Genomic DNA, 12,945 nt, shown 5'->3' with positions numbered 1-12,945 from the left:
ATTGATAATAGGAAAAGGGTATCCATGACAATGGACTTTTTTAGCAAAAGGGAACATAAAGATTATTAACTTGTAATTAACTTTGTAAATCGTAATGTTACTTTGATACACGACATGACCACGGTGAATTCAATTTTTTGACAGTTGTCAATTTTTAACATAAACACAAATGAATGCCAAAATGCCATTTTTAGCAAAAGGGAAAATGGTCAAACCAACAACAACAAAGAGAGACAAATTTAGGGAAAAGAAATGAGAAGTGTTTAAACGTCACATACTCATTAAATACCAGGTTCCATTGGCAAGTCACCACCCACCATATTAGGTATGAAAACCTACCTCTCATTTCCTTTCTTTGACTTCAAATAAACAAAGTTTGTACCTAATTAGGACCAAATCCGGTAAACTACATGATTTCATCATCAGTTTCTCATTGCACCTACACTTTGATTCCGTGGGACTAGACAAACCTTTTAGGCTATTTTCGATGAAAATGACATTCACGTCTTTTGCAATCGAAAATAACATTCATGTCTTTTGCACGAGAGATCGAGAGTGAATCTGTGCCTACCTTTTTAGGTAGGAAAAAAATAGAAATTTTGACCTATTGACTTGACTTGAAGTCTCAATTCGATTCATGTCAGACACAATACAAGACTCTCCTGTGTAACAAACAAAGCTTAATGCTTTATGTTAATATCCTACACATACACATACAGGGCTTACTTCTATATAATGGGGGATCCGGTTCAAAACACCAACATACATGAGGGTTGTCCTAAATTAAGAAATCCAAATAATTTAACGAAAACCAACCCCACCACGTACAACAAAAGGAGTGCTTTACAATCTGGAATGGATTCAAATGCAGTTTTTGTAACAATCTTACTACCACTGATATGCAAATCAAGAACACGACTGTTTACCCAATCAATTGAAGTTTATAGATCATTTACAGTATACAATGATTCAGTAATCACTATCGTCACTAACCAAATGTACAACTGTGTATTCAATATTTCCATGGATTCCTATCGAGTAACAGCTTCATATCTTCTTCAAGCAATTACTCAATTAGCACTTAAAATAAAAAACCATATAAACAATGAACACAAGATAAACAAGTTTGGATATATCATACAAACAAAATCATTACAAAGAGTGTGTAAGAATATGGAATTAAACAGTACCCGTTTGATCGTCTTTCTTAATTAATTCATTATCAGAAGGCAAATGTGATGAGGGTTCGCCAGAATGACCAGTCACCGTGAGTGACTGAAATCTTGGCCTAAGTTCTTTGTTACAAAAATCATCGTATTCTCCTTTATCTCCAGCTTTCTTTTTAACTTCAACCACACTCAATAGAGGCGTTAATTCGAAGATCTCAACTGCAATCGTTAATGGACCTTTAACTCCTTCCCTAGATCCTTCCAAACTCACCCTGCAATCCTTCTTCCTCACTGTAAACTTCACTAGTTTTGCAATCTCTTCAAGCTTCAAAATAATGGTGGAAACTGGTTCCCGTGTCAGAAAGCGTGATTCCTCCACACCATCTTCGAATAAACCCGACAAACTAAACCCACGAGAGAATGAAATCAGATCGAAAGCGTTTAAACTTGCAGGTCTTGCCAAGCTTGTGAGCCGCCGTTTAGTCTCGGTTTCACTTTCCGATTCGGAATATGAAGATTGATCGGAAGAATAATCGATGTCGTCTTCGATTTCGCTGTGTTTCACACTACATAACTTATCGTCGTCGAAATAGAATTTAATATGCCGAAACCCCTTTTTGAACCACTTGTTTTCCATAATCTCGGGGATTGTGATTCGGGTTTCGGGATTTATGTCGAGAAGTCGTCTGAGTAACCTTGTTAGCTCCGGCGAGAACCATCTGGGACATCGGAAATCTCCTTTGTAAATCTTCTTATACATAACCATTATGTTCTGGTCATGAAATGGTAAGTAACCAGCCATTAACACGAATAAGATGATTCCACAGGACCAGATGTCGACTTTTGCAGCTTCGTAGCCTTTCCGGCCTAATACCTCCGGCGCGACATACGCCGGAGTACCGCAAAAGGTATGGAACAAACCGTCGCCTTTGATTTGTTCGGAGATTGCACTGAGACCAAAATCGGAGACCTTCAAATCACCATCTTCGTCTAATAATATGTTTTCGGGTTTTAAATCTCGATGGAAAACACCACGAGCATGACAAAACCCTACTGCGGAAATCAGTTGTTGGAAATACTTTCTGGCGACTTCTTCTTTTAATCGACCTTTAGCGACTTTATTGAACAATTCACCACCTTTAACGTATTCCATAACGAAGAAGATCTTACCCTTTGTTGCCATTACCTCGAACAGCTGAACGATGTTTGGATGTCGTACACGGCGGAGGATGGAGATCTCGCGTTTGATGTGGGCGATTAAACCGCCTTTCATGATTTTCTCTTTGTCGATGACTTTAATGGCGACGGATTCATTGGTTTTGACGTTGCGAGCAAGGTAGACTTTAGCGAAACTGCCATGACCAAGGAGTTTTCCGATCTCGAACCGACCAAGGAGGAGGCCATGGCCTTCTTTTCTTGTGGTGGTGGTGGTGGATGATTTTGTTGCCATGGAAGGATGAATTTGGGAATCAGAGTTTGAAATTGGGAATTGGGATTTTGGTAAACATTTGAAATGTTTTGTTGATTTTGATTTTCGATTACTTAAAGCAGAAGATGTTTGCGAGGTGTCTTATAACAACCGCGTCCACCCATAGAAAGGAAAACAGAGTGTCAATATCACGCCTGCATCATCCCACCACCACCACCGTGTATTAATACAGATTTATTCTTGAGGTTTCATTTTTTTTTTTACTGTGGGATATTAAGATTCGAAAAGGAACAGGGATCATGGAATTTGATCCTGTATGTATTCGTTGATGTCAATTATCATTTGTCAACAACAAGGGGTCGCGGAGGATTTGAGGCTTGAGTCAAACCATATAAAAAAAAATCTAAGGGTTTGGATCTAAGTTGATTTGATTCATCGATATTTTTCTATAAAAAAAAATATATTTAAAACTTAATAATTTAATAAGTAATATATTTAATTTTTAAATTATTTAAATAATTAATATACTCCATCCATATACTTGTATAAGGTTGGAAGGTATGAAGCTGGAAAAGAGAGCGGGAGGGCTTCCCTCTCAGTGGAATACCGCTCCTTGAGAGAGCAACCCTCAGGGAAGAGGTGGGGTGAGGGGGATGGCACTTTCTCTCTTTATTTTATTGGGCATTTTTTTTTTATCTTTTTAATTATTTTTAAAATTATATACCTATTAAAAAAATATAACAAATATATCAAAATTCATGGTTTTTAATTTCCTACAAAATAAGTATAATATATGTATGAAATATTTTTTTTAAATATAAAAAATAGTGAGGAGAGCGTTTCACTCATTCTTTGAGTTTTAGGTGAGGAAAAAAAAATAAAGGAAATTGTGGTATGGCCCACAAAAAGTATGGGAAACTTCCCTCCCATATCCTTTAGTCTAAATGTAAAATATTTACCGAGTGTAATTTGGTGTAATCTCTTTCATGCAAATATTTTTTTTAACTTTTAGCTTGTTGAAAAAAAGTTTGTTATTATTCCATTCAACTTTGAAATTAAAGGTAATATATATATATATATATATATATATATATATATATATATATATATATATATATATATATATATATATATTTTACAAAATACCATTTTTTTGTTTTAAGATTTGTTACAAAATAACCACAAAAATGGGTTTGGATTTAGTTGATTATACAAAATAGCTGCACAAATAAAATTACCTAAATGCTATCATTTTTGCAGATGATCATCTATAAAAATATATATCATCGGTAATTTTTTTAATGAAGGACAACGTCCTTTACTAGCGTTAACTGCGAAAATATGGATGTTGAGTGCATAATTTTCATAGCTTTTGTAGCTATAACTTACGAAAATCTAGTTTTTTTTTTTAGCTTTGAATTTTTATAACTTTTTATACAAAGTCCGTTTGATATGAATTTTTTTTCATTGTGTAAAATATAACAAAAGGTATTCATTGGTATTTCACTTTCCAAATTTGGATATAAGGAAGACTTTTTTTAATTCCAAAATAGGTTCTTTATTAAAAAATATTTAACTTTGAACTTTTATGACTGTTTCATATAAAATCGATAAGGTGCTTTTTTTTTCATTGTATTCTATGTAATAAGGGCTATCTATGAGCATATAACACTTCAAATTTGAACGTCGGAAAAATAGTTCTAAAATAGGCTCTTCACTGAAAAATATGAAAAAAAAAAAACCCAAGTTATGAGATGTCGACTTTTTTTTCACACCAGTTATTTAATTATACAACTATCAATGGCGTAAAATGTACCCTTCCATGGATTGTAGAAGAGGAGATGCACTCATACGTTCATTGATTATCATTAAAGATGATATTTTTGTCATCGGTCTCCCACATTTTACCAATATGATCACTTTCGGTCCGCTTAACAGATATGTTTCATATGAATTAGGTTGTAGAGTCTATCGAACAAAAAAATGAAGACTAAGCTTAAGGATTTTACAAGTGATGTGAAGAATTTCAACAAAATTGATCATGATATCGAAAATTAATTGCCTAATGAAGGTGAAGATGATATTTTGGAGGTGGCTAAGAAGCAATATATAATGCAAACTGACACGACGGACTTTGCACATTAAGCCGTTTAAAATATTTTGAAAGATGATTTGCATTTCTAATTAAGAGTTGTATTTCTAATTTACAACTTAATTTTGTTATTTGTGATATGTAATAAGAAGTAATTATAATAATTGTCTTTCATAATTCCAAATTCAAACATAATTAATTTCAATTAAACATAAATTATTTAATTATATAGGGGTTAAAACAACCATTATTTGGTTTGGTATTTTCCATTTAGAAGGAGGTGGCAGAGGATGCACAATTGTCGTTTGGTATGCAACTCGATACACATCAGACCTACAATAAACTTGAACCATATAGTTAAAGTTTGTGTGTGTTAAAAAACATGTTGTTGTCAGAGCATGACTGCATGTTATACCATGACTACACCATTTCCCACATGTACATACTCGAAGTTGTAGATCTACAACACAAGTGTTCCTAAAATTTGGTACAGGAAACATGTCTGACGACATCTTTCTCGAATGCCACCAGACAAATCTGTGTATCCTCCTTTGAAGAATTGTCTCTATACAGTAGGCAAGTATAGCAATAAACCCTTTAAAAGAAACAAAATGTTTTCTTTGTCATTTTACAATTACATAATATTTTGTTATGTAAATACTATTCTACCTCTTAAGTTACTTTGTTGAATAATAATTTTTTGAGTATACTCACGGATAATCTTAATGACAAATGTTATCGACAAATTGCTTTCACAAACCGATAACATGTGGATGGCTTCTGGAATATCAATGTTGATTACATTCCAATGGATGTTGGGGAAAAATCGTCTTCCCATTTCGCATGACCGATATCGGCAAGCAACCCGCATACAGTCCATGTTGCATGTTGTAGACGACCAAAGTTTTCGTAGAAATTACGCATTACACAGGATTTGCATGTTTGCTAGCATAAAAGATCAAATGTTCTATTTCTACCAATCCTAGAGCGCAATGCAATAGCCACACTCTTGCAAGAATACCCCTAATATAAATAAGGGAAGAGTTGACCTAAGGAAAAAGCTATCACATCATCCATATTGGTTATGAGTGCTATTTCCTTATCGTTCCTCAGAGCTTCATTTAACCATATCAGGTACCATGTATTCTGCCAAAACTATTTTTCATGCCAACTAAATGTTATAGTCAGGTTCAAGTTGTTTCCATCAGTAGTGCAACCGTTATGAACATTGAGCTCAGGTATTCCTCCCATCCCAGAGCAACACTACATATAAATATGTTCGGTAGAATACATGCAATGAATGTATGGATCTACATTTTGTGGCACAATTAATAAATTAATGGTAAAAAAATTAATAAATGAAAATAAAAAATTAAAATTTGGAATATATATATATATATATATATATATATATATATATCTTACCACACATCTAAGAGCTACAAAAACATATTTGAAAACAATTCATACCATATTTTCTAATGATGGAGTAACTATAGGGGTTCGTTCTTCCAAGGTTATACAAGTAAGAGGGCAGGTTAGCAAAGCTTTCTTCGTGATCATGATCTGAAAAACTCATTTTGAATCAATTTTAAAGCACCATTAAAAATACTTGGTTGTTAATGAAAGAAAAGAAGATGGAATAAATAGTATATGTAGCGTAAAATGTTTGTATGAATTTTCATAGTATGCATTTTCATATTCACAGTACAACCTATAGACTTTGTAGTCTACGTGATATAGACTTTGTAGTCTACGTAATAAGACAATGAAAACACTTCAATGGTGAAATGACACTTCATATTAAATGTCTGAAATTCGTATTCAAAGTGTACCTTCTCGGAGTTAAACTGAAATGACAAATCACTGATCAAACAATAATGCTTAAAATAGATGTCTAAAATTTATAGTCAAATTGTACCTTTTCATAGTTAAATTGACATGATAACTCTCTAGTGAAATAACAATTCATTGATGAAATTAAGAGTCTCATTAAATGTTTGAAATTCATAGTCAAAGTCTACATTTCATAGTCAAATTGACCTGACAACTCGATGGTGAAATGACACTTTACTGGTAAAATGACAATTTTTATAAAATGTTTGAAGTTCATAGTCAAAGTGTACATTTTCAAAGTCAAATTGACATGACAAATTAACTTCCAACCTACCCATGATTATAATACAAAATAAAGTGGATAAAACCATAATATTTTCATACCAAACTTTCTTACAACTTAACATTCATATAACTGGGTTTCTACATGGAAAAATGTCTTCATATTCTCCTTCAAACTATTGGTCTAAAAATGATAATTCCATCAATAACCCTTCCAACTCTAATAATACTTTCAAACCCTGGAATATTTTTGAAGAAATGAAGAAGGAAGTTATAGAATATGTGGAATACAAAACAAACATAGAAAGCTACAAAGGCAGCGGAAGCACATAAAACATATTCCATAGTAGGGATCATAGATTCGAAATCTTAATGCAACTAAAAAACATAAAATAATGATTAAGAACATATAACCTTGTAGTCCTTTGATTTTTCTATTGTCGGTGTGGATGTAGACAACCTAAACTAGAGTTCCTCTCTTGTCGCTCCCAAGAAGCAGACGTTAACAACTCCTGACACTTCATTGCTTATGCTTCAATTCGAACACCAAAACCCTAATTCACTTGGGGTCTTCAGCCTCTTGCACGTGGGATAAGAAAGCTTGCATGTGGGATAAGAAAACCGATAGGAATAAGGGAGAGAATGTGGGACGGTTTTTAGGGTTGCTTCCAACAACCTTTATGGTTGTTTCTATTCTCCTATTGTGACAACCATCAATTTTGGTCAAACCAAGTCAATAAAAGTCAACCAGGTCAACTCGAATCGTATTAGAATTTTAGGAGAAATGTGATATTCTCTAATGTTCCTAATGTACTAATGACAAATTATAATACAAAGTACCCATCTGGTTACCAATTATCGAATATACACCCTAAAAAAGGTTAGTAACGTAACAATTCGGTAATTCAATTATATATTATTTGGGTATAAATAATATTCCTAAAACAAGGTAGTGGAGTTCATAAACATTACACAACATAGAAAATTCATATCAAATGTTACATATACAAATTTTTGGTGAATTCGTCACCAAATGCGACAAATTCAATACCTGGCCTAAAACATCAAACTTTTGACGGAAAGAATTTAGGAATCAACCTAATTTTCGTATAACATATTATTATTTTTAATAATAATAATTTTTATAATAACTTGAATTTTTATAATTCAAATTAAATATTTATATATCCTTTATATCATAATTCTTAATAAAAATACCACTATTTTATAAAAAATGCCAACATTTTATAAAAAAAAATAAAGGGTTGACTTTTGTTTTTGTGAAAACCCATGACTAGACATGTTGGTCACTCTTTTCCCAACAAATCTAAAGCTGATTTTTGGTAAACTTTTCTCTATAAATCTAGTGATTCTACACATAAAAACACTAATTTTGTTACATTTACACACATTTATATGTGTTATTATCCATAGGGTAATACCATCCTTAAGTGTTTTTCAACCGTCATCAAGTGTTCTAAGCTTGAGGATATTCATCTTCATATCTTTATCCACTAAGAAATCCACTCAAGATGAGTTCACACCCGTTTATTTTTTTTGTTTTTCCAAGTTTTAGCGGGGGAATACAAGTAAACAAATCCTATTTGGATGATCTAAAGGCTTTGCAAACTAAAAATACAAGTTATGTCACTAAAACATATCTAAGCTTAAAAATCAGCTTTTTACAAAAAAAAAAGTGGTGGTTTGTTCACAGACTGTTTTACCCTTCTTAAACTTCATATATTTCAGAGCTGTTCAATTTGCAAGTACTTCAGGTCTATACCCTTTTAAGGACTACTCGCACACATTCATACGATTTTTCTACAATTTATGGAGATTTTTACAAAACTTCCTATCATTTCAAAATATTTCGGACCAGTCTGTAAAAATGAATGTTTTCACTCTGGTTAGGAACCAATTAAGATCAGGAAAAAATATTATGGATAAAGTAGGCTCATTTTTTAAGCTATGAGAGTTTACGGATCCAAATTTCGATTTACGATGATTTTTCTATAATTTTTCTAAAAACATGGACAGAAAAGTCAAGAACTAGAAATTGTCTTTATCATACTAAATGTTTTTTATACTTGTGTTTAGATGTAAGTTTATATGTTATAATCTTTTAAAACATCTAGACATGATACCTTACGTGTATTTATATATTTTATTATATAAATAGACTTAACAAAACATTCATAATAAACTATAATTGGTATAGTTTATGGGTCACAAATACTACTTTATCATTTTGAACGAACCATACAATTATTTAAAGGTATAATTATTTTTACACTATGTAACCACTATGGAAGGTTAATACTTTCATTTGCAAAAAGGGTTTTCATTACACTAGAAGTAAACCTGTTAATACAATTTGTGAGACATAGCCTTCACCGTACCTACTTGAGTACATACTAAAGTTCCTGAATTATAACCATAGTCTCGGTAAGAGAGCATGACACTTGTGTATAGATATGGGACTGACAACCCTACACCTAAGTTGTTAGCTACATTTAGACCGGCAGGTCTAGGGTGACAAATGTCTAACATTCTGATGCCTGAAGAACGTCATAGCAGACCAAGTAGCTGTTAGCACGGTTATAATAACTCACATGGGTTATTAACAATACATTTGGTTTATCGGGCTAACTTACATTCAATTAGTTTTATATAATGATAAAACTACACAATACTATTTTCTAGTATAGCACAACCTACATTTTGGTCTTTGGGTTTAAGACATGCAACTCACTTTTAAAGAAAATATTGGATTTTCTGGAAACATACACTATCACTTTTATAAGGAAAAGTTGTCAATTTTTCCCATACAAACTCTTATGAACTCACCAAATTAATTTTTGACACTTTTTCAAAACCACTTGTATTCTCAGAAAATCAGTAGACAGGTAACCAAAAGGGTTTTGAGGATGGGGTGTTGCAGCGTCACGTCATTTACTTTTGTAATATGTATTTGGTATCAAGTAAACAATGTTTTGGATACAATGTAAACTTCTTAATTATCAATATGATGGTTGTATGGCTTTGATCAGTATTATTCATTTGTTATGATACTGTACATGAAGTCATCCACCCTCAGACGTTTCTGTCGTTCTGGTTTGGGTGTGTGACAGATTGGTACCAGAGCATTGTTTATAGTGAACTAAGTATATCAAACCATGTAAGATATACAACTATAAATACAATGGGGATATGTAACAACCCGATATTTCAAATCAATGTAATGACCTAAAAAGTCAAGAATTGTAATCTCTTTTGATATAATGAAATTATCGTCAAAAATAAAATGTTCAAAAGTCATCTATTGGATTTCCTAAATGATAGATATCGTGTCAGGAGTTTCAGAAATATAAAGAACACTAAAATCCGAGTTATAACGAAGAAGTTATGACCAACCTAAGATTCACAGCAAAACCGTCAATACGGTTAAACGTAAAACGCGAAGTTTTAATAAAATATTTTTAAACCTTAAGTATCTAAATGAAAGTCGTAGATATCATCAAACCGTGAATATACATAAAAAGAACGCCCAAATCTGACTTCGTATGAGGAAGTTATGATTTTTCGAAGTTTCGGATATAGCGATAGACAGCTAAAAACTCGAGATATAGATTGAGCAATTTGTAGCCGAAACAACCTAAACGAGAATCGACGATCTCATCAATAGTAGTACAACGGTAAAAAGACAGACGAAAACGGACGTCGGATGAAGAAGTTATGGATTTTTAACGGACTTTTCTAGTCCCGGCCTAGTAAAAATATATTATTAAAAATAAATTCAAAATTAGCCGATGAAGTCTAAACGAGAGTTGTAGAGTATATTCTCACCTTTGCGTGCACATAAAGAACGTCGAAAACAGAGCTCGTACGCGAAAGTTACGTATTTTACAAGATCAAGGCACAAAACCCGAGGCAGGTCTGAGGGAACGCACTGCGTTCGGGGCACAGAACCAGTCCCATCCGTCTGTCGAATCAAGAGTACGTAAGCCATGACGACCCAGGGAACGCCTTGTGTTTGTGAGTGCCCCTAGCACTATAAAAGGGAGGCTAGGGCTCCGGGTGAGGTTGCTATTCTCTCACCATTTCCTCCACCGAACACCTCTCGAGTCCCTCTAAGATTACCTTGAAGCCCTAGTATTACCACTAGCTCATGATGCAAGTCCTGACGCTCCCGAGATTCCCGAGATCTTCAGCTTTCTCCAGTCGAAGTTCTGCTCGATTTTTAGTCTCAACTTCTTCTAGCTACCACTTCAACCAAGTGAGTTTATACCCCTATAACTACGTTTTCAAATGTTTTGTAAATGCTTTTATACACTTTTAGGGGGGGGGGGGGGATACAAGTACACACACGGTTATCCTCGTGTGAAAAACATCAATCTTTTGCTATACTTTTGTTATATAAATATCAAACACTTTCTTTATATTTTGAGTATAAATATTCAATAATGTTATTACAAATGTTATACTTTACATACAAAGTCGACACTACACTAGGTTTTATCATACAAACGAATCACACATTTGGAAAAACTATAATAAGTATAGTTTACGAGATATTCATGATATTTTACATACTATAAGTACTATATATCAAGGAAATACTTTCTACACAAGAATAATTGTACTTTTCATACGTAAATCTATTTGATACTAAGTTTTATGAGACATTCAACTTCACGTACTTTCAAGTATGCAGTTAAAGTCCTGTATTATATACTATAATCTCTTGTAGGGAGAGAGTGATACTTGTGTATAGATCTATACGGGATTGACAATCCCGCACTTAAACTGGTAGCTACAGTTAGACCGGCAGGTCTGGGGTGACAAACGTCATAACATTCCAATGCCTGAAGAACGTTGTTAAAGGCAGTCTGGGTCAATAGCATGGTTATAAAACTCACATGGAGTATTAAAAACACGTTGATTTACGGGATTATCAAATGCCTTAGTGATTTTATACATACATAAATCTACTATTCTAGGATTGAAAAACACTATTGCTTTACAGTTTTGGAACGTTTAAACTACCAAACACTTATGGAAAAATATTGGATTTCTAGAAGCAAACATTCAAAAATAGTCATGTCTTAGTAGAAGACTACTTTTATACTAGTAGGAAATTTGGGATTTTCTAGGAGGTTTCAAACATCTACAAACAATTTCATTCAGATTTAAACAAACATTGACATTAAATACATATGAACTCACCAGCTTAAACACTGATCTACTCTTTCAAATTTACTTGTATTTCTCAAGGATTCAGTAATACAGGTAAACTTCAGCTTTTGGAGAAGTGACGCTAAGGCGTCAGCTTAAAACTCATTTTGTCATCATATTGTAATTTGTTTTGAAACAAGTATCATTCAACAATGTAACTTTTAAATTGTATATATGATGGTTGTTTTACTTTCTTTACTATGTATTCAACCATTACGATACTACATGAAGTCATCCGCCCTCGAACGATTCCGCTGTTCTGGTTTGGGGGTGTGACGGATTGGTATCAGAGCAATTTTTATAGTGAACTAAGTATATCGAACCACATAGGATATACAAACTATAAATGCATATGGACTAAAGTTCTCTGACAAAACGTTGTTACACCTAAACCGCGTTTCACTTAACTTAAGTTATTGGGTCGAAAAAGCACAAATACATGCATACAACGATTTATTTTCATAGTTAGAACTATACAAGAAGTATTAAGACAAGTTGGACGCTACGACTAGGCCTCGGAATATGTAATCGGATTTGGGACGAATATAGGCTGATCAACTATATTTATCCGAGATCGGACTAATGTACGTCGAGTAATGGTCGTAGTGAGCAACAAGTCAAAACTTACCAAAATAACACTGGTATCAAACATACAAACTTAAATACTATAGGAGTATTTGGTAAATACAATAGTTTAACTTACATTTTTAGATTTACGTGTTTTAATTTCTAGAAAATTCTCATATCTTTATTCTCGCACAGACGTAATGGCTGGATTCTATCCACTCCGGGATCCCTACTACCCAAATCAGGGAAATGAAGGATGGGTAGAGGAGGACCCCGAAGAAGACGAGGAACCTATAGAGTTAGAGGAAGGGGAAGACTCTGGGACAGACTCAGAG

At 33.3% G+C, this 12,945-nt stretch overlaps 1 protein-coding gene across 1 annotated transcript; it reads right to left on the bottom strand.

Annotated features, from left to right (window-relative positions):
• Positions 1-1,106: 1,106 nt before the first annotated feature.
• Positions 1,107-2,900, bottom strand: CIPK12 (CBL-interacting protein kinase 12). The gene has a single exon (XM_079039456.1). The coding sequence runs from the start codon at positions 2,617-2,619 to the stop codon at positions 1,180-1,182; it is 1,440 nt and encodes a 479-aa protein (XP_078895582.1). The 5' UTR covers positions 2,620-2,900; the 3' UTR covers positions 1,107-1,179.
• Between the last annotated feature and the right edge of the window lie 10,045 nt (positions 2,901-12,945).

The sequence above is a fragment of the Lactuca serriola genome, chromosome 1 (assembly GCF_051521515.1).
Source record: "Lactuca serriola cultivar US96UC23 chromosome 1, Lser_US96UC23_V15, whole genome shotgun sequence".
NCBI lineage: Eukaryota > Viridiplantae > Streptophyta > Magnoliopsida > Asterales > Asteraceae > Lactuca > Lactuca serriola.
This window is presented reverse-complemented; position numbering and strand designations above follow the sequence as displayed.